The 27,258-nt window shown below is 37.0% G+C and overlaps 1 protein-coding gene across 8 annotated transcripts in view; it reads left to right on the top strand.

Annotated features, from left to right (window-relative positions):
* Positions 1–6,956: 6,956 nt before the first annotated feature.
* LOC106073725 (uncharacterized) overlaps positions 6,957–27,258 on the top strand; it is a 34,610-nt gene continuing 14,308 nt past the window's right edge. For 3 of the 8 annotated variants that reach the window (XM_056036697.1, XM_056036703.1, XM_056036696.1), the window contains exons 1-4: positions 6,957–12,943; positions 18,800–18,899; positions 20,339–20,460; positions 26,917–27,017. In XM_056036697.1, coding sequence (XP_055892672.1) covers positions 7,288–12,792 — 5,505 coding nt within the window. In that variant the 5' untranslated portion in view covers positions 6,957–7,287 and the 3' untranslated portion in view covers positions 12,793–12,943; positions 18,800–18,899; positions 20,339–20,460; positions 26,917–27,017. The remainder of the gene's footprint in view (positions 12,944–18,799; positions 18,900–20,338; positions 20,461–26,916; positions 27,018–27,258) is intronic. The other 5 variants (XM_056036700.1, XM_056036704.1, XM_056036699.1 and 2 more) reach the window with 2 other exon arrangements.

The raw sequence follows: 27,258 nt of genomic DNA on the forward strand, positions 1-27,258 counted from the left end.
AGAGCTGGCAAACCATAAAAAGCTAGCAAGAGACCATGGAGAGTGGCGTGTTTTTGTCGAGGCCCTATGTTCTATGAGGAACTCAGAGGAGTGATGATGATGATGATGAAAGCAAAAGATCAGTCACTAAACTCCGACACCCCTGCGGGGGGGGATTTCATTTCACCTCCCCCCCCCCCGGCTACGCCCATGGGAGTGCAGTTTGGAGATAAGTTACCAAAACGACTAGACGCCTCTACTTTACCTGGTGTAAGAGTACTTACACACAGAGTTGGCCTCTTTCCACTAAAGGGAATCTGTAGATTCTCGTGTAGGCTTAAGAAATCTAAGCCTAGAATTACATCTGAACATAATCCATCTAAAAGTGACAGTTTAATATTTTCATGTTTCATCCTTGAGTCGAATGGTATCAAAGATATGACCTTCAGTAACTCGAGACAAGTGAGTAGAAGCTATAAATATTCTATCCACGGAGGTTTTTATCAGCCATTTGTGACTTCTGACAACTCGTGATGATACAAAACTTTCACAACTTCCAGTGTCTATCAGGGCTTTAAGTAGCACCTCATTGAGAAGAATCAAGGAGGTTGATTTTCCTAGTCCTAAAGAGTGCAACGTAGCGAGGGCAAATGCTGTAGATTTTCTTGACTTGCAAGATCTCTGAAAATGTCCCTTCTTGCCACACAGATTACATGTTGCTTCACGTGCGGGGCACTCAAACTCTTCCTCAGCCGCAGTAGTAAGACTTGCTAAATGTAGCGTTTTGCTTGAGCCGAAGTAACTGAGGCTCGTAGATCAGGCAACTGGGGAGCGACAGAATCAGCAGTGTTCTCTTACAGTATTTCTAGTAGCCCCACAAGTGGTTTCTGGCTGTGACTCGTACAACAACGAATGTTATTTAGTGACTGAATAGCATCTTCATACGTTTCTTTGTCACTTATCATCTGGTTCACCGATGACGAAATGTAGTTTATAAATAGCTTCTTGTTATCAATGTTTTCTATGGTAACAACAGATAAAAATGTTTTTAAAGGTCTCATACCAGTGTAGCCACTTTTCTGATGCTTGTGGTGCGGTAGGTTCAACATCAAACCATTCCGGTCGAACAATCTATCCATGTTTAGAATCAATACCACACCTATTAGATTCAGTATAATAAATTGTCGTACTTTAACATAACAAAAACCATGTTACATCTAAAGCTTTATTACACTGAATGACAAACAACTACACACATAGTAAAGATCACGACACGAAAAATGGTCAGTACACAGTCTAACAAATGTAAACAAACACTAGGGGGGACAATCGAACAAACAAATACACGACAGTCTGAAAAGAAAGCTATACTGTAGATTAGATTAACATAGATCTATATGTAGAAAAATAAGACTAAAGCTATACGCTGAAAACGACATTAAATAATCTACAATATCATTATAGCTTGGTTAGCCTACTTTGACCTTTTACCCTTTACCTATCCCTTAGTCTATTGGACCGTTGTAAAATGTTTTACATGTTTGGGATGTTCCTTCAGAGTTGAAGATTGTTATTTCTTAGTCCAAACCTCCCGCAGGACGACGGGGGATGGGAGCGGGCAGGGTTTGAACCCTGACCATCGATAAATCTGAACGACAGTCCAGCGCGCAAACCGCACGACCAGGCAGCCATCCTGGGGCACCAAGCAAGATTTGTCGACGTCTTTCTCCATTCCTCCCTGCCTTCCTCTTTTGCCAAGTCTAAAACCTCTATCAATGGTAGGCCCGTCCATTCTTTTATGTTGTCCTCCCATCGCTTTCTCTGTCTACCTCTTCTTTTTCCTGGTACTGTCATGGGGTCCGATCGCTGCAGAAACCCCATCTCTAATCTCTTGGTATGTGATGCGGTCTTTGAAAGTGATGCCTAGGATCCTTCTGTAGCATCTCAATTCCATAGCTAGGATCCTCCTCTCTAGCTCTTCAGTCAGCGTCTGCTGTGGACTGTGCTATTCGGGCCAGTAGTTCGGGTTTTGTTCCCTCATCTGAGACAATAGCTCCGAGGTATTTGAAGCTGTTAACACAAGTCAGCTTTTCACCTCCAATACAAAGCTACTTTGACTACATTTTTTTAAAATTAATATAATACAACAAAAATGATTTGTGTAGAGCTTAATTTCGGAATTACAGCCATATCAAGATTATTTTTTTTAATGTCATATGGGAAAGAAGTTAATGCATTTTATGTGTATACAATTTGTCGATAGAAAGTATCAGAGAAACTGAGACCGACAAAAATTGCATAATTTAAATAAAAAACGCATTAGAGACGCAAGAAGCTATTTATGTGTTACCAGTTATATCTAGATATAGATTTCGATATGAGGGCAGTGATTGACACCTCTAAACTTGATATGGGACAAACCTAGTTGATATAGATCTACCTGTAAATAAATATCTAAATTTATTTTTAGATCTAAACATCTCTATTAGATTTAGATATTGGCCTATGTAGAAAAATAGGGCTAGATCTAATAATATAAACTGAAAACGACATTAAATAATTCACAAAATCTTCTAGATCTACATATAGGTCAAGAAATGTAGATTTCGTTAGATACTGTGACACACATTTTTTAAATTAGTATGGTTACGTATTTCTGAATCTTCTGGCTAGATGTATTAGTTGGCACACAAATAAAAACACAGCAAAGAATCTGACGACTAAACTTTCAGTTTCATATAACTTTAATGACTATTAACTCTAACAATTCGTTACTGTAACATGTACCGTAGAAGACTGTACAATATCTGTCAGTTTACAGTTAGCTATACTTCGTTTTAATGCATCTCTTTTCTTCGTTGCAATTCCTCTCTTCTCAACTTGCATCGAGCCGTATTCCGCAGAACAGACCAACGACACACTTCCCAGTGTCGCTCCAGGTCTCCTAAAGCTGAACCAAGTCGTACTCAAGTCTACCGAATCAGAGCCGCCACACGACTGTATCGACTGTAACGGCTCAAGTCCACTGTAGTTCGCTGTATAGACTTTAACGACAGTAGTCCACTCCAGTTAACTCTACCCTAGTTAACTTGCATCGAGTCGTACACATTTCTCTTCCACAGAGCCGCACACGTCTTACATCGTCTGTATCGACTGTAACGGCTCACTCACGACTCCATACGACTGACTTTCACATTAACTCTCTGGCTTATATAGAGTCCCTAATCGCTTGTCCAAAGTTGCACAAACACGGCTAGTATCCTCTGGAATAACACGTGAGGAAACGTCACATCCTGTCTTTGTTTATACATGTAGATTCCAGAAAACATCGGCTGCAGTGTCATCTTACCGGGGTCACAAGTTGTGACCTCTATCTGTCACTGGACATTGCTAGTACCTTCTGGAATAACACGTAAGGACACGTCACATCCTGTCTTTGTTGATACATGTACATTCCAGAGAACAACCGCTGCTGTGTTATCTCGCCGGGGTCATACGTTGACCTCTATCTATCACTGTCATTTGTAACAGTATATATCAACAAACATTATCTTGTTATGTAGTAATGTTTACAATTATATTTCTGTATCATATAAGATAGGTGTTACGCGTTTCATGTGTAGGTCTTTGTAACTGGACTAAAGAAAATTTCTGAAAAACTGTGCTTCGAAAAATGATAGATAGCAGCATGAAATTTGAATCAATTATACTTGCTTTTTAAATTCATTGCTTTGCTTTTCATGCAAAATAAACATTTGGTGGGAATAAAACAATGTAGATAAATAAAACATTAGGTTTCTAGAAAATACGAAAACAACAATAATAAAGTGTGAACGAATTTGAAAGTGCGCTTACCTTTAATCAAGATAAACTATTTTTAAAATCTATTTGTATAGCGCAACTTTCATTGTTATGCATTCTCAGTGCGCTGAGACTACTCCAATTGTTGTGGAGAATAAACGTATCTGGAAGGTTTTCGTGCTGTTTGTAGGTGTCAGTTAACGCAGCTCTGCTTTCCATGGAGCTCTATTTTAAATCCTTATTCCAGAAGAGTTTGAAAAGCCTTATTATTGATGACGTATTTTCCTATTTGCTTTTAAATGAAAAAAAAAACGCAAATGATTTTTTGAATTTTTATTACTTAAAACGATCAGAACAAGCTTGAATATTCCTGGTCCATGGATGAATTGGACGGAGGTGATAACACTAACCCTCTTTGTAATTTTTTTTTAAGACTGACTAAGAAGGGATACATTTAATTTTGGTTTATTCTTCAAACCAAGGTGGGTTCTGTGAGATTTCTATTTTAGAGATGGACGATGGGTGGGGTTAAATTTTGAATGGATTCTTTCATACGAAGGCCGAACAGTTGTACAACGTTAGGCCTTCGATTGTTGAGCCTACATCGGTTAAAGTAGGATTTCTTGGCGTTGGATTTTACCTTGACTATATACTGCATTGCAACACTATTCGACAATGTCGACCCAGGGAAGATACTGGGCTTTGTCCAGAAGGTGGGGTTGACTACGAAGATCTGATTTGTGAAATTGTGATCCTATAATATTTACATAAAATTTTTACTAATTATTAAATTTTTACTACCTTTACTATTTTAACTGTGAATAGACCTTGTTTTTAATGATTTAACTGTTTAGCTCTTGTAATGGATAGTAATCCTTGAAGGATTACGGACAGGACATGGCCTAAATTGTGCCGAAGTGCCAAAAACTCAAACTCATTCTGATGTCCATAGGGTGTTCTCCAGTCTCCACGTCTTGGGATTGGTGATGTATGAAACGCGCCGAGACAAAAAATTATTATTTCGTTTAACTGTTTACAAAGCACTCTCAGTGACTATATCGAAAGTGATACGCAAATTAAGACCCGAGGGCCGCGGGTAAATTATGTCTAGTAGAAAATAAAACTCATTAAAATGCGGTATATTTACACATTGCAGCGCTCTCTACCTATTAACTGAATTAGTACATGCCCCTTCGTGGAGAAGATTGCCCACCCCATAAATAAACCTGACCCTCATTGGACACGATGGAGACACCAAGAGGCATTTAACACCAGCGATTCTCAAAAAGATGACATAAATTACATTAAAATCCTACCCATCACATGCCATCTACTGCTACTCGATGGGTCGGTGTTGAGAGACCCCGATATATCAGGGTAAGGGACCTAATAGTCTACCCAGACAGGATCCAACCAGACAAGCTCTCTGATCCATGCTACATAGACGCTCAACTAACATGGATAACTAGGGCGTTTGAGGCTATTAGAGCTAGAATTTCCAACAAAGAAACCAGAGCGACTGTTGTCATACTGGAAAATGGCAATGGACTCTCTCAGTCTTTAAGCCATGGGTGGCGGCGGGGTAGGGTCACCTGTAATAGAAGAGGTAGTTGGCGCCGCCGATTTTTTAGAGCTGTCGTTTTTATGCAGTGGACGTCCTCGCATTGCGATTTGGGAGGGGGGGGGGATGAGCCAGCAGACGTCCTCGCAAGAGAGGGCGCTTTGTCAGCTACGTATCTCGAAGCACCAAGCCCGTTTCTACAGGCAAAGGCAGAAATCCGAGAATTTATTGAAAATAATTTAATAAACGTGTAAGTCTACCTAATTAATGTACCGGTTGCCTAATAGAGCTAGTAGGCCTATGTTAAATTGCAGACGGTATTTATAAGCCTAGAATAGTTCTAATATGATATTACTTAAAACCATGTTAATAAAGTAGGCTACTACAAATCTGGGTATATTTAAACATAGATGTAGGTATTTTCCTTAATGGAAATATATGGCCTTCTTCAGTCGCGAAGCGACTATGGATCATCTCATGGAAATCAGATGAATGCCTGGGCATTAGCTGTGGTCGGAACGATGTCGCTCACACATCAGTTCCCCCTACTCCACGCAGCTGATGTATCCAAAGGAACGGCAGTGCCGATACAGTTTGGGGTCAGCGGCGACGCAGGTTCTGCCAGAGATCTACAGTGTTTACAAAAAAATAAAATTCCGTAATCTTTAAGTATTGTAATTGTGTCTGATCTATGCTGTAATGCTTGAATTCTAAACCTAAATGATGAGTTTTCAGTTTGACTACATTAACACTAATGGTTAAAAATCTAGATCTACATTACAAATTACAGAGATAGATCAATAGAGCCCGACAAAATTTTGGAATCTATTTTAGATCTAATAAATCCTACCTTTAGGCTACCTTAGGGATAAATTCAAACAAAATCTAGAACTTACTTCACAGTCGTAACCTGTAGTATGCTAACTAATAGATCTACATTCTAGATCTACTACTCTAGATCGAGAATAAATAACTAGTTTAACTAGAGAGAGAGAGAGAGAGAGACTCTAGATTATTTTCTAAACCTAATAATACTGCAGCTTGTCTTCTAGTCCGAAGATTAGTGAGGAATGTAGTATTTCCCGTGGCTGCCCCAGCTGTCCATACCAGAAGTCGCAAGGACATCTCTGTTTGTAGTGTGGTCTTCCCACCATGCGTCCATGCTGAGCGCAAGCATCTTAAGAGAAAGCGCTCAAGTCTTACAAAGCAACTAAAACTACTTCTAAATACTTATGGAATGTTAGTGATCAACACAAATGTTCCTCGTTACATAACAGCTTGTCTGAAAATGGATGAAGTTTTTAAAAATCTGCTTGAATAGTGCAAACAAAAATGTTTTAATCAATACGGGTAAATCGCGCGCGGTCGAGGCGTATAATCTTTTTTTATTATCTCAATTTTTTTTAATACAGTGCAGCATGAGCAGATAGGACGTAATCATCTTCTTTTTTTTAAGTAACGTCTGTATTATATAAGATAAGATAAGGACGCGCAAAGATGCAGTTTGAAGTTACTGTTCCTTTAGTACAGTTCCATGGTTACATTTCCGAAAATACATTTTTTGAGCTAGTGCGCGCAATCCTTGAAATTTCGAAAAATGCGCAGCATTTTCCATTAAAACGGCACCATCTTGTAATATACCATCCAAAACACGTACTGAATGTGTTTTTCTTTTCAAATAATTTGTGTATGGAAGTAAAAGAAGTAGCCTAAGGCTTAATATAATTTCCTTTTGTGCCTAGATTAAATGAGATCTATAGTAAGTCATGGTATAAATTATTTTAGTCATCTTAGCGCCAAGTCTAGTGAGTAGAAATAACGAGATCTTACTTTACATAAAAAAACAACAGTAAATCTCTTCATGTTTAACTATCAGTAGGTCACATTGGCAACCAGTCCGATAAGACTCTATAAGAGTCTATAGCATACTTTGTGTTGTAGTTGGAATGTTATCAGCAAACAAGATATTAAGTTCAGATAGTAATAGCTATCAAGTCAAAGGATCACATTACAATAAAATGAAACATCGGTATTTAGAAAATCAACAAAATCAGCGTACTCCACGTAGAGATCCTAAAATGGATCATCTTATTATAGAACCAGAGACCGTCGCAAATTATGACCCTTACACAAAAGCTAAAATCAGAAGACAGGTTGCTGACTGCCTCAAGGAAGAAATACAAAAAGCAAAAGCTTTCGTAGATCGAGAAACGAAGCGATGCCGAAGTTATTTTAACTACACTGGGAAAGAAATTCAACTAAAAAATGTGGACAAGAGAAAAATTAACCCTATGAGTAGTGATTATTTAGATGAACTTGATGAAGTCCTTAGAAAGAAAGGTACAGTAGAAGAATGTCGCATTTTCAACCAGAATAGCAAACAAAGTCAGCAGAAGCTTAAGCGTAGAGCTAAGAAAAACGTTTCTAGTTGTTTCAAAGAAGAAAAACAATCGAAAAAATGTTTGAGCAAAAAAAAGACATGGACACAATTGAAAGTTAATACTTCACGTGAAAAAGTCGAACCAAAATGTTCTTCGTTAGACACAAAGAAAAACAACTTCTCATTAGAATTTCTACAAAATGATTCGGAAAGAAATCTTTTTGGCTGGAATGATAAAACCTCTACAGCTCTGTCCTCTACATCTTCGCCTACTTCTTGTCTCAGACAAGGTCAGTTTTTTAAAACATATTTTGAAAAAGATCAAGTAAACTTTTTAGAAAATCTCACAAACGATTTTAATTTGAAAAAATCAAAATCCTTCATGAAATCCTTAGCATCAATTATACAAGAGAAAACAAAAACTCTCTGTGATTCATCGTGCCTTAATATAGATCCTACCCATACTTGTTGTTGGGATCATCACAGAATAAGAGAAAATAAACCATTTACAACCAAAACTACCAATTCAGCAATAAATGTAGCTGTTGATTCTCAATGTTTATCGCAAACCAACAAGAATTCAGAAAGGGCCAAAACATCTAACTACTTCAATTCTGAAAGACAAGAACCTTTAACCTATTTGTCTAATCATGATGCATTTCAGAACAGTTCTTTCTCAATGAATGGATCAGTTCCACAGAATGAAATCAATGAAATAAATTTGTGTTACAAATATAGACCAAGATATTTGAATACTTCAAGACAACATCTACATTCTGATACACAGATAGATCTAGAAGATACACCTTTGTGTGGCTTCATAAAAAGTTCAATTTCTAAAAACGAGTTATTTGCACATAAATATAAAGATGAAATATTGCCACCCTTACCATCTCCAGCACACACACAAGACAAATCATGTTATCACTATTCCAATAAAACGTTAAATGGTGATGAATTAGTTTACCACAAAAGCTGTTTTCCTGTAGAACCACCACTAGAAAGACCAACCAGTGAAATGTCACACATTTTGTCGATTATAAACAGTAGATGTAATCAGAACAAGTATTTGACAAAGTCTAGGTCTGAATGGAACCCTATTCACGATAATACAATGTATGGAACAAAGAAAAGCATAAATCGAAATAAAGATTCAAACTTTGCAAGTTCTGCAAGACCGTGCCCACATAAATATGATATTGAACAATGCGACAAGTTTTCTAATTCTCGATGCACTTATCCATTGAAAGTCGTAAGCACTGACGATCAAACATTGAGTACTTTTAACACTTTGAGTCCTAATCCTAATAACGTAGCTAGCCTAAATGAAACTATCTCGTTCAACCATTCGTCTTTCAACAGTTCGCCAAAGTCAAGTTTTGACTTGCATGAAGTGAATCTAACACCAAGAAATACTTTATGGAATGTTAGTGATCAACACAAATTTTCCTCGTTACATATGATTGACTTAGATAATCTTTCCTATTCATTTGAAACAGCTGATAGTCCAACATCTTTGACCTGTAAAATATCACAGTTGAATAAACGTTTTCAAAAGAGCGATAAGTATGAAAAAGATTTTACTTATGACAATCGTGACAACGACCTCCAGAAGACCACCAAAGAAATTTCAGTCGAAGAGAAATTTGATATAAAACCCTTTTTAAAACACAGTGAACTTGCTCCACAAGACCTGAAGGGTGATTTATTAGAAAAGCAACAAAGAGATTATACATTTTACATGAAGGAGAAACAAGTTAATAGAAAATTAGAAAGTAATCTGCGAAATACCTGGTACAGAGATCGTACTCTACAAAGTGCAACAAACAAAAGTGACTTTTCACAACAAAAAGATGATTTACGATCTATAGATTTGTGTAAGGACGTCAATCAACACTATGAACTGGACAGAAAATGTAATATAGGAAGTATATACAACAGAAACTTTAGTGAATTAGATAACACTAGCAAATATAAGCTAGATACTTATAGAAAATTTGATCAAGGAGATACTGGTAACAGAGAAGATAATCTACTAGATACTGACCACAGAAAATGTAATCAGGGAGATACTGGTAACAGAGAAGATAATCTACTAGATACTGACCACAAAAAATGTGATCAGGGAGATACTGGTAACAGAGAAGATAATCTACTAGATACTCACCACAGAAAATGTGATCAGGGAGATACTGGTAACAGAGAAGATAATCTACTAGATACTGACCACAGAAAATGTGATCAGGGAGATACTGGTAACAGAGAAGATAATCTACTAGATACTCACCACAGAAAATGTGATCAGGGAGATACTGGTAACAGAGAAGATAATCTACTAGATACTGACCACAGAAAATGTGATCAGGGAGATACTGATAACAGAGAAGATAATCTACTAGATACTCACCACAGAAAATGTGATCAGGGAGATACTGGTAACAGAAAAGATAATCTACTAGATACTGACCACAGAAAATGTGATCAGGGAGATACTGGTAACAGAGAAGGTGATATAGGAAATATGGAATACGGAAAAAGAAGCTTGCGAGATACAGACCACACTGAAGGTAATGTACACGATACAGATAAGAACGACATTAATCCGCAACTTGACAGGAAAGTATTTAATGCTTATACTGGGAACAGAGAAAGTGATATACGAAATATAGACAACAAAGACGACAATCGCCAGTATAAGATGGACTGGGAATGCTATCCACAAGGTACAGAGGACAGAAAATGTAAGTTACAAAATAAAAACGACAACGATATTCAACTACAAAAAAGCAAATTTCAAGTGAGTTTCTATCAGACCAATGTTACTGGAAAAAATCCTCGAAATATTGGCTATAATACCGTACTCTCACAGCAAACTAACAAGCTTGACGTTGGTGACATAGACAAAAGTATGCGATTTACTCCAAACACTAAAACTATTGAGAGTTATACAGAAGATATTAATTCTAGTAAACGAGATGAAAAAATAATTCAAACGAAGTTAATTACGTCAGAAAATAGTCTTCGAAAAGTTTTAACTGCAATTAAAGGAAATGAATTTAAGAAAATATCCAAGATAGAAAAACGTGCCAATTACACAAATGTTAACTGTTTGGACAAAAGATGCAGCCCGGGAAAAGTTTCAGCAAAACTTCTATCTACACCAATTACAGACATTGATAAAGATAGTTACAAAAATATTCTGAAATCAAAACTTAGTGTTGAAAGTCTAGAAAATGTTTCACACCTTACTTTACACAGATCTGAACAAGAAAGTGATGCCAGTATGTACAAAGGTTTCTCAAAGAAATGTGTGGGTCCTCGTACATTAGATGAGGAGATCCACACAATAACATTGGATTGCAAAAATGACAGTTTTTTATTGAATAATAAAATGATACTGAAGAGTTCTTCGGATAATCCAATGCCTCTGGCTTTAACATGTCTTGATCACGTTGCTCACAAATTATTGAACGAAGAAAAACCTGACCTTGGTAGAGCTTTAAACTTTTTGGAAACCTTCTCACATGTCAAACCAGTCATTGCGAATACGAAATATCAACAGCTGCTAACATCCTTATCTCCTAGTAAAGTTGATATGTTTGATGATGACACTAGTACATGGACTACATCTTCCACCATTATTAGATCTAATGAAAACGTTCTTTGTAATGAAAACAATAAAATTCCTACTGCAGGTTCATATTGCCATGCCCTAGTTGATAACGAACGAAATGAAATGAACAAAAAAGATAAGATGACTATGATCAAGGACATAAAGAGGAAAGAGAATAATAACAATGAATATGAGAAAGACTTTATCAATAATGAAACCAGTCCAACTAATAAGATAACAATTGATAGCATGACTCATAACAGAATAGACAAACAAAGTCAAATCCTTCCAACTGCAAACAATTTGAACCTTTCACACGATCCACTAGTTGTGACAAAGGTAGAGACGATAAGTGATACAAAGGATGATAAAGATATAAATTTGGACCAGTCAAACGGTGCATATTATTTTGAAACTATTGAGCCGTCTGTTGATATGTCATGTACACAGTTTGCTAGAAAGTCTTTAAGTTTAAAAACAAAACAACAATGTCAAGATAATGTATGCAGAAAACACGACATAACATTTACAGCATATAAAATAAACAATAAACAAAAAGAACGTAGCGTCAAGTGGCGTGATATTAATGTACACAAAGATTATATCGCTACAGAAAGCACTGAGAAGCATAATATACATTTTGAACCAAACAAAGAAAGTTTTAATTTGGAAAAGACTCGTGAATGTGAAGAAAACATTGAACAAAAAGTGACAAAACCCTTACCCAAGAAATGTGCATTCAACAAAACTCGTAGCTCAATTCCTGTAGTGAATCAAGCTAAAAAATTTGCAAAAACAAGTAAAGAAGTCTTGAGACAAACTTCACCAGCAATTTTACACAAAATTAAAATGAAAACGTCCCTTAAAGCACAATCTACATTACTTGGACTTCCTGACTGTATTGTGCCATGCACTAGAGGAGTTCGAGTTAAGACATTTCACGGTCAGAATGTTTTGTCAGGTTTAGAGTCAAAATTAAGACTTCAGGAATCAAAGCAGCTATCTTTTGCTATTACTAAGAATGTCAATAATCACACAAAATATTCTAAGACCTATTTAAAACCAGAATCTAGTGTTTGTTCAAAGAAATATAACATAATAAAGAGACTAGCTGAAAGCAGTAGGGCTGTTGTCTCCCCATTCAATACCAAAAAGGCTCGAACTCAAGCAGTACCCTATGAACAATGGATCACAAAGTTATCCCAAAGTACAAAACTGAATAGGATGGTTGAAACACAAGATCTTGTGGTTATTGACCTAGATGATGAAACCCTTACGAGACCACCTGTGACAATTAAAACATATGGTTCAAAATCAGCATTACCAGTAAATATTGAAACTTATGAAATAAAATTATCATCTCCTCAATTTACAGTTAAAACTCAAAGATACCCAGTACATCAGTCAAATCAGTCAAGCAAAATGTTCTCTTCTGTTTGCTTGACAGGAAATCAATGACATCAGTTTGATTCAAGTCAACATGATGTCACGCTGCCTTACATTTTGCTTTGTGTTCATTCGGATATTTGAATGAACTGTAAAACATTTCAGAACGAAAGTTCCAGACCTAAAGCATATTGGAGCACTTGCAATCAAACAAATAGTTTGTGTAAGATATTCAATTGTTTGGTAGATATGCTCGTTCCATTGAGAATTGTCTGAACACATAATTAAACATTAGTGATGATATGAGATTCGATTAAAAGTTGGAAATTGTTATTTTTACTTTGCAAAAGGAATGGAAAAACTTACATTTAAAATTCCCTTTTTTATTTGTTTTATTTCTGGAAATTGTACGACCTATCTAGTTGCTAGCTATGAGAGCTCTGAAGCACGGCTTTAGCTTGTTCTAAAGGTATGCGTCAATATCATTTTATTCCCCGAGAATATTAAAGGCTGTATACGCCGAGAGAATACGTAGCACTCTGTAGTGTGACATTTCAATTCTTGATGAAATATCTATTCAATTTACACCAAACTCTATAAAAGTAGATCAAATGTTTACCGAATTTAAACAAGTTGTAACTTTACAATGTCTTCCTATTGCATGTATCAACTAGAAATATTAAACTATACGTTTCAAAGCATTTATCGTATAATTTGAAAAAAAAATTGATTACAAACTTTCCTTACAACAAACTGACGTCATTGTTAAGATCCATGTGTTAGTGCTTGTGTTCAGTTCACTGGGGCATATTGACGCAAATAGTTATATGATTTGACCGATTGCTCGAATTGGGCCCCGCAATTTAACCGTCATGGCTATTGTCACAGGCTTTTAAAGATGTAGGATATATATGTGGCCTCCTTCAGTCGTAGAACGACTATGGTTCATCTCAGAGCACACTTCCTCATGTGGCTGTGGAGCCCTATTTTGGAGAGACACTCCCGTCCACAGATAGCGCAGATTAAGGTGGCTTTTGCTTTGGTGGTAGAGGAGCTGCCCGTTTTTCGGATTGTACGTTTTTCTTTCTGAGGTGAGACTCATGTACTTTCACTGTCCATAGCTTTCTTGGTCACTGTCTCTCCCCATCTGGTGCGGTCTAGAGCTATGTCTTCCCAATTGTCAGTATTAATGTTCACTGATTTGAGGTCACGTTTTATTACGTCTATGTAACGGAGGTGGGGGCGACCAGTTTTTCTTGGATATATATATAGAGACGTCTAGATCTAAATCTCATGGAGGTAGTCAGGGGGGGGGGGGTCAGAATTTAGTGACAGATTCTTTGCTTTGATTATTTTAGGTGAGATTTTAATACTAAACCATCACTTTCCCCAGCACAGCCAAGGGTGTTTTGAGTTTAAACCCCCTACCAGGGGGGTTTGCAGTTAAATCTCCTCTCTTCTATAAAACAAAACAAAAAAAAATGTAAACGACAATCTGTGACAGGTTTTCGCGTGTGACGTGTGTTTGGCTTGTTTAACGTCTAGGGGATGATTATTTTTGAAGCAATCACACACCAACCCATCAGCATATAAATCGGGAGCAGGCACGCAACGAAACAAGCAATGAAAGAGAGATAAAAAGTTAAAAATTGAAGAATATTAATTTACATAAATATTTACATAGAAGAATAAAAAGGGGGAGGGTTTGCATCTATCTCTAATCAATACTATATTTAATCATCACTCTTGCACTTAATAAGAGAGTATGTCACTTTGTCTTCTGAACTTAGCTGGTTGTCCTGCTTGGGTCGCAGCTGGCTGTGTCCTGGCTTGAGGTTCAGCAGCTGGTGGTGGCGCTCTGGCGGGTAGAGGGACGCCGGTGATACAGTTCTTGTGGAGTCTCAATCTAAAGTTCTGATATCTGTAGTGGACTCAGATAGTGAGGGTGGCCGGCTTACGTGGGCACACTTGTACTGCGGGCAAAGCGGATCTGCCGTGGGCAGCATAGTTAACAGGATAAGTCCAGTGAGTTGCGGAGATCTGGCGGAGCTATGACGTCTCGCACAGACACGTGGTCTATAGGGACGTCGTAACTAATAAGTTGACAAATACGCAGGTGAGTAGAGCCGATAGCGCCAAGTAGTATCTCGCAGTGCTGACTAGCACCAAATAGAATAGTTGATTGATGTGGAATAAGTAGGCAAGTGATCCGATAAATAGTTAAGTAGATCCCAGTAGGCAGGAGATGATACTCAATAACAAATAGGCAGGTGATCCAAACAAATAGGCAGAAGTGCAGTGCTGAATAGCACTAAGTACAAAGGCAGACAGGGAGGCTGCGGATAAACAAAGACAGATTAGGACATGTCTCTCATGCTCTCAGATTATCGATGCCCTCGGCTGAGGTGTATTTGTCAGATTGCACAATTGCTTTTGAGCACAATGGGGAGATGATGACAAATGGAATTTGGAAAATAGATGGCTGATAGTAGCAATATAAAAATGTATATAAAAGGGGAAATAATAATCTCAAATAAACAACACAAGTGGAAAGAGAAAAAAAAAAGGGGGGGGGGCGGACGCTGGTCAGCGACCATGACGCTATTGTTTGTCGGACACAAACAAAGGAGCGAGCTTGAAAAGGGAGAGCGAGCTTGAAAAGGGAGAGCGTCCATTCAAGGGACGCAACTCTCGTCAAGGTAGAAGACTAAAGGGGAGATAATTCTTATCTCTTTTCTAAGTGCAGTATTAATGCACTAGTAAAATTATCAAGGCGGTCAGCCGAGATAAGGGGAATAAAATAAGAGGTACAAATATATACAATGTTGCGTCAAGGATCAATTGAGCAACGTGGCAATAATATTGTGGACATAGGTGAATGTAATATATAAATATACACATATGCAATGTTTTGTTTCCTACTTACGACAGTGAGAAATGCACAAAGCACTAATTAAGCATAAATGACATAATAAAATACACATGATAATATCCAGTGAGAAATATGCACAAAGTAATTAAGTGGAACTGTGATTAAGTTCGGCTTACCACCAGGTATTCCTCCAAGAGTAAGAATGTATGAAATGGTCCAGTCTCGATCGCCAGCGATAGAGAAATGAGCGAGTCTGGTTTGACTTAGTCTACCTTATAAAGGTCTGGAAGAGGTGGGCGGAAACAGAAAATGTCCTAGGCTAAAGATAATCTCTCACGTGGGTGAATTTGACTCGAAAGAGTGATTTGTATTGCACCCAAGGTGGAGTCAACTAGGACCGTCAGACATCCGGCGGGTAAGACCAAATAGACTGCGTGTTTATCTTTCCCCGATCAAGGGGAGATAAGTGAAAGCTGTGGCCTAGTTATCTCCAAGGTGGTGGTCTAATGAACGCATAGTTAACACAGGGGCGCCCCAGGGGGCTGTGACATCGCCTTTGTGGTTCATTTTGTACACCAATGATTTTCAATCCGATAGTTCTTGTTGCTCCTTCACAAAATTCGCTGATGATGCGGCTCTTCTTGCCCTGCTCTCAGAGAGCTCAGACGTAAATGAGTATTTCAAAGAATTAGAACACATTGAAGAATACTGTAAAGATAATTTTTTATTATTAAATGTAAAAAAAACCAAAGAAATGATAATCGATTTTGGCAGGGACAAGAAGGAAAATGATATTGTTTCTGTAGCTGGGGAGACTATTGAAATTGTGCAAACCTTTAAATACCTTGGTACTATCCTAGACAATAAACTAAATTTTACTGCAAATACTGATTATATCAGCAAAAAAGGGCAGCAAAGATTACGACTACTAAGAAAACTGTCCTCGTTTAATGTTAGCGAAAAGGCCTTGGCTATGTTTTATCACGCTCACATCTGCAATGTTTTCAGTTTCAATATCACTGCCTGGTATGGCAATCTGAGCATTAAAAATAGGAATAAACTTAACAGAATCCTCAATGCTGCTGGCAAAATCATTGGCAAAAAACAAACCCCATTTGGGCAGTTGTTTGAGACAAACATCTATAAAAAAGCTAACAAGATCCTCGAAATAAAGAATCACACTTTGTGTCAGGATTTTGTGATTTTACCATCACAAAAGAGATACAAGACACCGATAGCAAAGACAAACAGACACAAACACTCTTTTGTTCCCCTGGCAATCAAATCATTAAATAAGAACAATCTGGTACAAACTTTGTCACATGTAAATTATGAGTGAGTCTGGTGTGAATGTACACTTTGGTTTCTTATAGTTATAATGTTTTTTTGTTTGGTAATGCACAAATTGTAAGACAAATTTCCTTACGGATAATAAAGATTATTATTATTATTATTATTAAGTCTAGCGAGAAGAGGAAAGGTGGGGCGGGTGATGAAATTGGGGATAGAACGGGGAAATAATTAAAATAAGATAAATAAATAATAAATAATATGTTAATGCTGTGATAAAAATGAGTGACTCTGACAGCAAGCTTTTGACTTGTCACACAATCCCCAAATTCCAAGAGCAAAGTTAAGGAAGATTTTGATTTTAAAACCCCTCCAAAATTTACGATAAACCCCCTCTTCAATATAAAAAAAGCAAATTACACACTCGAAATTCGATGAGTGTAGCCAAAGGGTTTTGAGTTTAACCCCCCCCCCCTCTTCAGTAGGGTTTGAAGCTAAAAAATACCTCTTCAATATGAAAAAAGCAAATTACACAATAAAATTATTTGAGGGTTGCCAAGCCAATTGGGGGTTTTCAGTTTAAACCCCTCTCCTACAGATGGCTATTTTTAAAGTTTAAACCCCTCCAGATGGTTTTGAGTTTAAAATCCTCCTACAGATCGTTTTGAGGTGGAAAACATCTATCTTCAATATTATTCTAAAGCAAACTACAGTTACCAGTAGCTAAATAGGGTTTTGAATTTAAAAACAAAAACAACTCCAGAGATTTTTTAGTTTAAAAACCCCAACAGATGATTTTGACGATAAAACTTCCCTTTTAGATATAAAATCTAAAGCAAACTACAGTCACCTAATTCCAAGAGCGTATTCAAGAGAGGTTACACATTTCTACCAGTGGCAGGGCTCCATTAAGTGCAGTGAATAGTCATCTGCCGAAATTGAAAAATACTAAATGTGACTCAACAAAGATGGCTAAGACAGATTTTAGGAGTCAGTTATAAAGATCGGGTCAAAATCAAGGAAATCCATTGTAGAACTGGGAGTCGACCCCTTAGTAAGATTGTGACAGAGCGTCGCATGAGGTTTACGGGACATGTTTTCCGACAAAATGAATTACGCATAATAAGAGTTGCGATGATATCCTTGGCGCAACACATTCATGGAGATCCTCAGAGCAGGTGGGAAGAGGCTTCAGACATTACCAGTGACAGATTTTTGTGGCTTGACGGCAAATGCGTCGATTGACACGGGAGAGTCTAAGTCAGTAAGAAAAGCACATTAGGTTTTTAAAATAAGACTTTTTAATAGTAGGAAAATGCACTGTAGATACCTCAGAATATGCATTTTGTTGGCTTTCAAAACCGGAAATAGTGATCCTAGCGCTTCCCCAGACCCCCTTGCTGGCAATGGCGGGGAGTCTACAATTTTCCCACTAACTCCAGGAAGAACCTATTCTAGGGAACAATAAACGTCTTCCGAAAGAATGAAGGGTCAGAATGTAATAAAGATTATGTACACACACACATACACATGCTAAATCTACATCTAGTCTAGATCTAAATCTACATCTATTCTATATCTAAATCTAATATGAATGGCGGTATGCAAGGCAAGATTATAACAATATTTATTAAATCCATAGAGACAGAAAGCTATTATTATAAAAAGAATGTATCATCATATAAATATAGATCCAATAGACCTAGATCTAGACTAGTAATCATAGCAATAAATAATATACACAATCCTCTTTTCATATAGGTCTGTGAGCAGCACATATCTATGTACGGTATTTCTTTTAATTTACTTTCGAAGACTTTAGTAATTTCAAAATGGAAAATTATAATCAAAAATTTGCGCCTCACATATATATTTACACTTGCGTAAATATGCCCCATTATGATTTTTTTATATCAGTTCTAAAGTCATTGAGTTTAAAGTCAATTATCACGCTAACTCAAAGGCGGCACACAAGCACCAGGAATATTCAAGCCATGGTCTTGTTTTAATCTTCAAGGTAATAAATTTTTTTAAAAATCATTAGCGTTATTTTTCACTTAAAAGCAAACAGGACAACAATAATAAGACTCTTCTAACTCTTCTGGAATAAGGATTTAAACTAGAGCTCCCTTGGTACAGCACGGAAACCTCCCAGATACGTACATCTCCCCAACTATTTTACCGAATATATTGGAGTGCAGTGCACTGTGCATGCACAAGAATGAAAGTTGAAATATTCTATCTTGATTCAAATTAAGCGCATTTTCCAATTCGATAACATTTCTCACTTTATAATTAGTGAATTCTTTTTCGTATTTTCACTACATTGTTATATTCCACTTCTGGTTTATTTTTGCATGAAATGCAAAGCTGTGAATTTAAGAAGGATGTAATCATTGTAATGAAGTTATGAACAGGTTTATAGAGTCTAGATCTAGGAACTCTATGAGTTCAGGTTTATAGAATCTAGATTTAGGAACTCTATGAGTTCAGGTTTATAGAATCTAGATCTAGGAACTCTACGAGTTCAGGTTTATAGAATCTAGATCTAGGAACTCTATGAGTTCAGGTTTATAGAATCTAGATCTAGGAATTCTACGAGTTCAGGTTTATAGAATCTAGATTTAGGAATTCTACGAGTTCAGGTTTATAGAATCTAGATTTAGGAACTCTATGAGTTCAGGTTTATAGAATCTAGATCTAGGAACACTATGAGTTCAGGTTTATAGAATCTAGATCTAGGAACTCTATGAGTTCAGGTTGATAGAATCTATATCTAGGAACCCTATGAGTTCAGGTTTATAGAATCTAGATCTAGGAACTCTATGAGTTCAGGTTTATAGAATCTAGATCTAGGAACTCTATGAGTTCAGGTTTATAGAATCTAGATTTAGGAACTCTATGAGTTCAGGTTTATAGAATCTAGATCTAGGAATTCTACGAGTTCAGGTTTATAGAATCTAGATTTAGGAATTCTACGAGTTCAGGTTTATAGAATCTAGATTTAGGAACTCTATGAGTTCAGGTTTATAGAATCTAGATCTAGGAACTCTACGAGTTCAGGTTTATAGAATCTAGATCTAGGTCTCTGAGTTCAGGTTTATAGAATCTAGATCTAGGAACTCTATGAGTTCAGGTTTATAGAATCTAGATCTAGGAACTCTATGAGTTCAGGTTTATAGAATCTAGATTTAGGAACTCTATGAGTTCAGGTTTATAGATGACATGGAAAATCAACAAGCACACTGGAGCACGGTGCTAGAAATGTCGATCAAAGTTTTATGTCACTCTAGTGGATTAAACCAAACATCTGAATGCAGAACGTAGGCCCCTAATTTCCATTTGGAATCTCCTAGTAAGCTCCCATTAAGGTAGCCTGCTTCTGAAACACATAGATATCTTCTCGATAGTTCAATTCGCATCCGCTAAAGATACTTACGACGATCATAATAACAGTTTTAAATCAATGGACTACACTCTGAAATTAATTCAACATGTATGGCATGTGCAAGAACCAAATGTGAAGCAATCGTAAGTAAAGCTTTGGCCGCTTTATAATGAACAAAGCAAAGAAGCAGGTAAGTGATGCCCAGTTTTTAACAGCGTTCACTGATGCTTTTTATATTTCTGCCACCCTTCACGGGAAATAATTTTTTTAAAAGCGAATTCTTCGATTCGTTGATAGCAGAATTTCTAGGTATGGAAAGACCAGAGGGTTAGTTCTAAAGTCTAAAGCCTTCGGTGGTGAAACTAGAGCTATATCCTGCTTTGAAATAATTTCTCTTCACAAGAGAAGTGTCCCACCATATCAAAAGCTTCTTTGAAAAACAGTGTGCTGAATCGTGGCTGCGTTTTGTATACAACTTTACGTCAATACTCCATGCCGAGGTTTTGTTTATTAAAGTACAGAATGTACCATGTAGTTTAGAGAGAGAAGTGGCCCTTCGACAGGTTGATGCTTTTAGAGCAGTGATGCCCAACCTTATTTGGTCTGCGGGCCATTTTAATTCTTGGCATTCGTGTCGCGGGCCATATCACCAAAAAGAAAAAAAAATACAATAAGCTATTTTTATTAGTTTTATTTTTGGACCTACTTACATAAATTCATGTGATGCATGGAGTTTATCCAAAACCATCTTCTGAATATTTGTCTGCATAGATGAAACACCAAGTAGGAGCACTGAATCTAGATGTTCATCCGTGAGTCGATTACGTAACATGGATTTCGCATATTTCATCACTGAAAAAGTTTGTTCACACAAATAAGTGCTTTGAAAACTTGTGATCACCCTTGTAAGTCAATCAGTTCCAGTTGCAGATCTGTCGAAGCACTTGACACATCGGCAGCAAATGGATTTTGAAAAAGACGGATTTCATTTTTTAAATTATGAAAATCCACAAATCTTTCACTGAAATTATCCAAGAGCCTCAGAAGTTGGATCATTTTTTCTTTATTTAGCTGCTCATCATTTTGTAGAGTGGTTCAGGTTGGAAGTGTTGAATGAAGAGTTGCAATTTTGTTTGGAAAGCGCTTATGTCTGCATACACATGTCTGCATACACATGCGAAATCAATTTGTCTTTCCCTTGTAGTTTGGTATTGAGTTCATTTAGATGTGATGTCGCATAAAATAGCCAAAATCCCACAACCATGAGGGGTCGTTCAGTTGTGGCACTTGTTTTGATTTTTCCATCATAAATATTTCAATTTTGTGTCTCAAATAAAAAAACAACGTATTAACACCTTTCCTCGGCTTAACCAGCCCCCGCACTTCACTGTGAAATAGAACGTCTTCATATTTCTGTCAGAAAATCTTTGATAGTTCTGTGAGTCAACACTTGTGATTTGATGGAATGTACAGTACTGAACACAATCAGCATCACATGGTCTAGATTCAAAACCTTTCCTCAGAGATTTTGTTGGTGAATGATGCAGTGAAGCCGCAGGGGTTCAGTTCCATTTGACTCAACAACTTTTTAAAATAACTCTTGCTGTCAGTCCGCTGTGAGATCCAGGCATATTTCTAGCGCAATCAGTAATCACTCCAACTAATTTATTCCAAGGAAGAGCAAGGTCCTCTATGATGGCTGACACTTCTTTGAACATGTCTTCTGCAGTTGTAGTCCCATGCATGCTCCTCATAGCTGCTAACTCCTCTTATATCAAAATTTTTGTTTGTACCGCGAATAAATACCAAGAGTTACGCGGTATCAGTTATGTCAGTGGACTCATCAGCAGCAATAGAAAACATTTCGAATTCTGCTGCTCTGTCTTTTAATGTGAATGGAAATTGTGTAGTGTCATGCGAGAAAAGCTGACAGCTTCTAATGCATTCTTCTTTTCAGGACACATTTCTTCCATCACTGCTAGCAAGCACTTTTTTTTTACACATTCGCCATTGGATAAAGGCTTCATTGCTCTATTTAGGATGTGAGCTGTAGCTGGCCCTTATCGCCGACTCATTTTCTTGTCTCTTTTTGTTAAATATTCTCGTCAATCCCACGATCTCTATTCGTAACTTGGCAATCTTGTCTTCATGGCTCAAATCAAGAATGTCACCATTTGTGTTTATGTATTTGGTTTCATAATGCCTTTTAATGTTATGTTCTTTAAAAACAGCCACACTTTCTTTACAAATGAAAAATGTTGGCTTATTATCGAATTCCGCAAAAAAGTAAAGATCTGTTCACTTTTTAAAAAGTTTCTACATGCAGAATCCACTTTTCGTTTCTTAGGTTTTCCCATTTTATTAAATCACAAACGTTAAACACTACGGTACCAATCGCTTTGACATCAAAAGAACACGACCCAAAACGAGGCATCAATGATGCTCTGTGTTGTACACACAAGGTGTCAAGGACACGGCTAGCTCAAGATAGTAGCGGAATTTTTCAAGATTTTAAAAATAGCTGTCAAGTTTTATCGCCATTGACAAAAAACAACACTTGTGTTCTTACAATAAAAAAAAATATTGAATATGAATATTAGAATACCAAACATAAAGATGGAATTAACCAAAAAAAAGAGTGAGAATTCTAACTTAAAGAAAATATCAAATTTAACTTTCTCATTTTTACATTTTTTTAATCATTTTGTTCCAATGTTTTGGCGGGCCGGATTGAAGCACGTCGCGGGCCGGATCTGGCCCGCGGGCCGTAGTTTGGGCATCGCTGTTTTAGAGGAATCGGACATAAAGATGTTCTTAAATATCGAGGAAAACGTTTTAGAAAGCCTGCAATTATTTAAATTAGTGTGTGTAAATTGTGTGTGTCATGGGCGTAGCCAGGGGGGGGGGTTCAACCCCCCCCCCCCCCCGAAATGAAATGGGGGAGACGGAGTTAATGTTTTTTTGCTTAATTTTATTTATTTTAGGTGAGATTTTATGCTAAACCATCTCTGCCCCAACGCAGCCAAGGGGGTTTTGATTTTAAAACCCCTACCAGTACATTCTGTACTTCAATAAACAAAACCTCTGCATAGAGTATTGACGTAAAGTTGAGTTTAAAAACAAAAAAATGCAAACGACAATCCCCAAATTCCAAAAAATATTTTGATTTTAAAACCCCTCCAGAATTTACGATAAACCCCCTCTTCAATATGAAAAAAAAAGCAAATTATGCACTCAAAATGTTATGAGCGTAGCCAAAGGGGTTTGGAGTTTAAACCCCCTACCAGGTTTTTTTTCAGTTAAATCCCCCCTCGTCTATAAAACAAAACAAAAAAAAAATGCATACGACAATCCCCAAATTCCAAGAGCACAGTTAAGGAAGATTTTGATTTTAAAACCCCCTCCAAAATTTACGATAAACCCCTCTTCAATATGAAAAAAAAAGCAAATTATGCACTCAAAATGTTATAAGCGTAGTTAAATGGGTTTTGACTCAGTTTTAAGTTTAAACTCCACTCCAGTGGAGTTTGAAGCTAAAAAATACATCTTCAATAAAAAAAAATAAATTACACACTCTAAAATCTATGAGCGTAGCTAAAGGGGTTTTGAGTTTAAACCCCCCTCCAGCGGGATTTGAAGCTAAAAAATACCTCTTCAATATAAAAAAAAAAACAAATCACACACTAAAATTATTTGAGCGTAGCCATTGGCGGGTTTTGAGTTTAAACTCCTCTCCTCCAGATGGTTTTGAGTTTAATATCCCCCTACAGAGCGTTTTGAGGTGGAAAACCTCTATCTTCAATATTACTCTAAAGCAAACTACAGTTACCAAATTCTATGATCGTAGCTAAATGGGGTTTTGAATTTAAAAAAAAACAACAAAGTTCTGAGATTTTTTAACGATAAAACTTCCCTTTTCGATATAAAATCTAAAGCAAACTACAGTCAATTCCAAGAGCGTATTCAAGAGAGGTTACACATGTCTACCAGTGGCGGGCTCCATTAATAAAGTGCAGTGAATAGTCATCTGCCGAAATTGAAAAACACTAAATATATGGCTCAACAAAGATGGCTAAGACAGATTTTAGGAGTTAGTTATAGAGATCGGGTCTAAATCAAGGAAATCCTTTGCCGAACTGAAAGTCGACCCCTTAGTAAGATTGTCACAGAGCGTCGCATGAGGTTTACGGGACATGTTCTCCGACAAAATGAATTACGCATAATAAGAAATGGGATGACATCCTAGTACAACTTGTCGCCACACATTCATGGAGGTCCTCAGAGAGCAGGTGGGAAGAGGCTTCAGACATTACCAGTGACAGATTTTTGTGGAAGCAGCTTAACGGCAAATGCGCGAACGGTGAGGGATGGTCAAAGTCAGTAAGAATAGCACACTAGGTTTTTGAAATAAGACTTTTTAATAGCAGGAAAATGCACTGTAGATACCTCAGAATATGCATTTTGTTGGCATTCAATACCAGAAATAGGGCTCTTGGCGGCGGGGCTCCGCCCCGCGCTGAGGGGAACTCCTAGCGCTCCCCCAGACCCACTTGCTAGCAATGGCTGGGAGTCAAACAATTTTTCCACAAACTACAGGAATAACTTATTCTAGGGCACAATAAACGTCTTCCGAAAGAATGAAGGGTCAGAATGTAATAAAGATTATGTACACAAACACATACAACATACAAAAAAATTTTTTCGCGGGGCTACGCCCATGGTGTGTGTACATTCTTATGTATTGTAATAAAGTCTAATCTGTTGAAAGCATGAGTGCTCGAAAAAAATCTAGGCCTGTCCTATTTATGTCTCATGATCGACATGTGTCCCGCTTTCGCTCCCATCTATTCACAGTTCAGCTAAACCCGAGGGACACCTAGAGTCTAGAAAAGTAGTAAGAAATTAGTGTACTTTCTAGTCAATTAAAATATTAGAGAGCTGTAACCTATATATTATATATTTGTAAAATACCACTGACTCATTGATCACAAAGAAGCGGTCCAAATAAAAAACAAAACCAACCCTAATAGCATTAAGGAGATGGATCTAGAGATCTAGAATATTTTTTTTGAGAGAGAGAGAGCAAGTAATGGTACATTGTAACAATATAAAAAAACATTTATTTCTAATAGCATTGAAAAGATAAATCTAAATTTGTCATTTAGCTACATTCAAATGGGGTCAAATAAACTATTACAAATTTACAATTAATAAAACCAAATTGATATTGCTTTTTATTTAGAGAACAAAGTACCTAGATGAAATGTATAAATGGGAACGAAGGACTCACTTTTTGGCGTGGTTGGAGGGAGGGACAAGTGGCTCTTTCCTAATCAAGTCTTTGGGGGACACAAGTATGTTGCGCAGGTAAAAATAAACGAAATGGGACTTTCAGAGAGAGAGAGAGAGAGAGATGAAAAGAGGGAGCGGGCCGTGAAATTTCATTGTAAGAGATGCAGTAATTCACGGGCTAAAAAAGTATGTTATGTTTAGAGTTAAAATGCAGCACGTTTATTAAAATAAAAAAAGGGGGGAGGGTCTGGCCGTAATAAACATTATAAAGCCTTGAACCAAATCAACGGGTGTAGCCGGTGTGTACTACTAGTAAATAAATATCTACTTCAAATTTTGTTTCACCTAGACACTGGTTATAGTGGCCTAAGTACTAACCTCACTAACCTCAAACGGTTGAGCCGCAAAATAGTCTCAAATAATTTATTGACTAATATTTCTTGTGTTACGGTGAGGCTAGTGTAGAGTAGAGAATTCTGTTGTGTGCTTAGATTTAGGTTCCTCTGCATCCGGAAGAAAAGGCAATTTGGTCTCTCCCCTATCCAAGTGGGACATGAACATAGTTGTTTTCCATGTCATGAATTTAATACAGGAATAATTTTGGCACAGTTTTACCTTTTCAAGCGGACACTTGTACATTCATAGAATTGAATCCAGTGAATTAGTCAACACATCACTGAGTCATAGAATTGAATCCAGTGAATTAGTCAACACATCACTGAGTCATAGAATTGAATCCAGTGAATTAGTCAACACATCACTGAGTCATAGAATTGAATCCAGTGAATTAGTCAACACATCACTGAGTCATAGAATTGAATCCAGTGAATTAGTCAACACATCACTAAGTCATAGAATTGAATCCAGTGAATTAGTCAACACATCACTGAGTCATAGAATTGAATCCAGTGAATTAGTCAACACATCACTGAGTCATAGAATTGAATCCAGTGAATTAGTCAACACATCACTGAGTCAACAAATAACCAGGTGCTTCCTAACATGAATGCTTTTAAGAAGACCTTGACCTGACACGACCCACAGACCCATCCTATACCACTTTAAACTATCCGTGGCATTTTACATTTCGAAAACCAATTATTTCCCTTAAACCATCTAATATGACTTCAGTCCTCGATGACATGGTCACAAAATGAGCTTTAAAAACACCAGAGGCTACAACGTTTTCAGCCTTTTGTTTTGTTTTGTAAGTTTGCGATCCAGGATTTTCCCTTTATGCTTGTCCTCCAAGTTGGCCTTACCTGTTTTGTTTCTCTTTCTGTAAGCTATGCTTATAATGCTATTTACTTATAATTTACATCAAGAACTTATATATATATATTTATTTTTTTAGATGAAAGTGGAAGTAATAGTAAAAATCGACCAAGTTTGAAATTACTAGGAGAATTGGCATTTCAACTAGAGAGACGCATTTTGGACTATGTCTTTGGAATGGTGAGACCATTTTTACAAAGCTTCAACTCACTCTTTCTTTCTGTCTGGATAGAATCTTGTACATTGTATTTCTCCCCCCCCCCCCCCCACTTCCCATTCTCATATCAAGCTGAAACTTTGCACAATTATTAAATGTCACTAAAAAAAAACAGGAATCGACAAATCGACTAATTTGTTATGCATTAATCATCATAATTAATTAACTTCGTTCTATAGAGAAAGTAATGGGGGCGATAACCAT

Source organism: Biomphalaria glabrata, chromosome 7, assembly GCF_947242115.1.
Source record: "Biomphalaria glabrata chromosome 7, xgBioGlab47.1, whole genome shotgun sequence".
NCBI lineage: Eukaryota > Metazoa > Mollusca > Gastropoda > Planorbidae > Biomphalaria > Biomphalaria glabrata.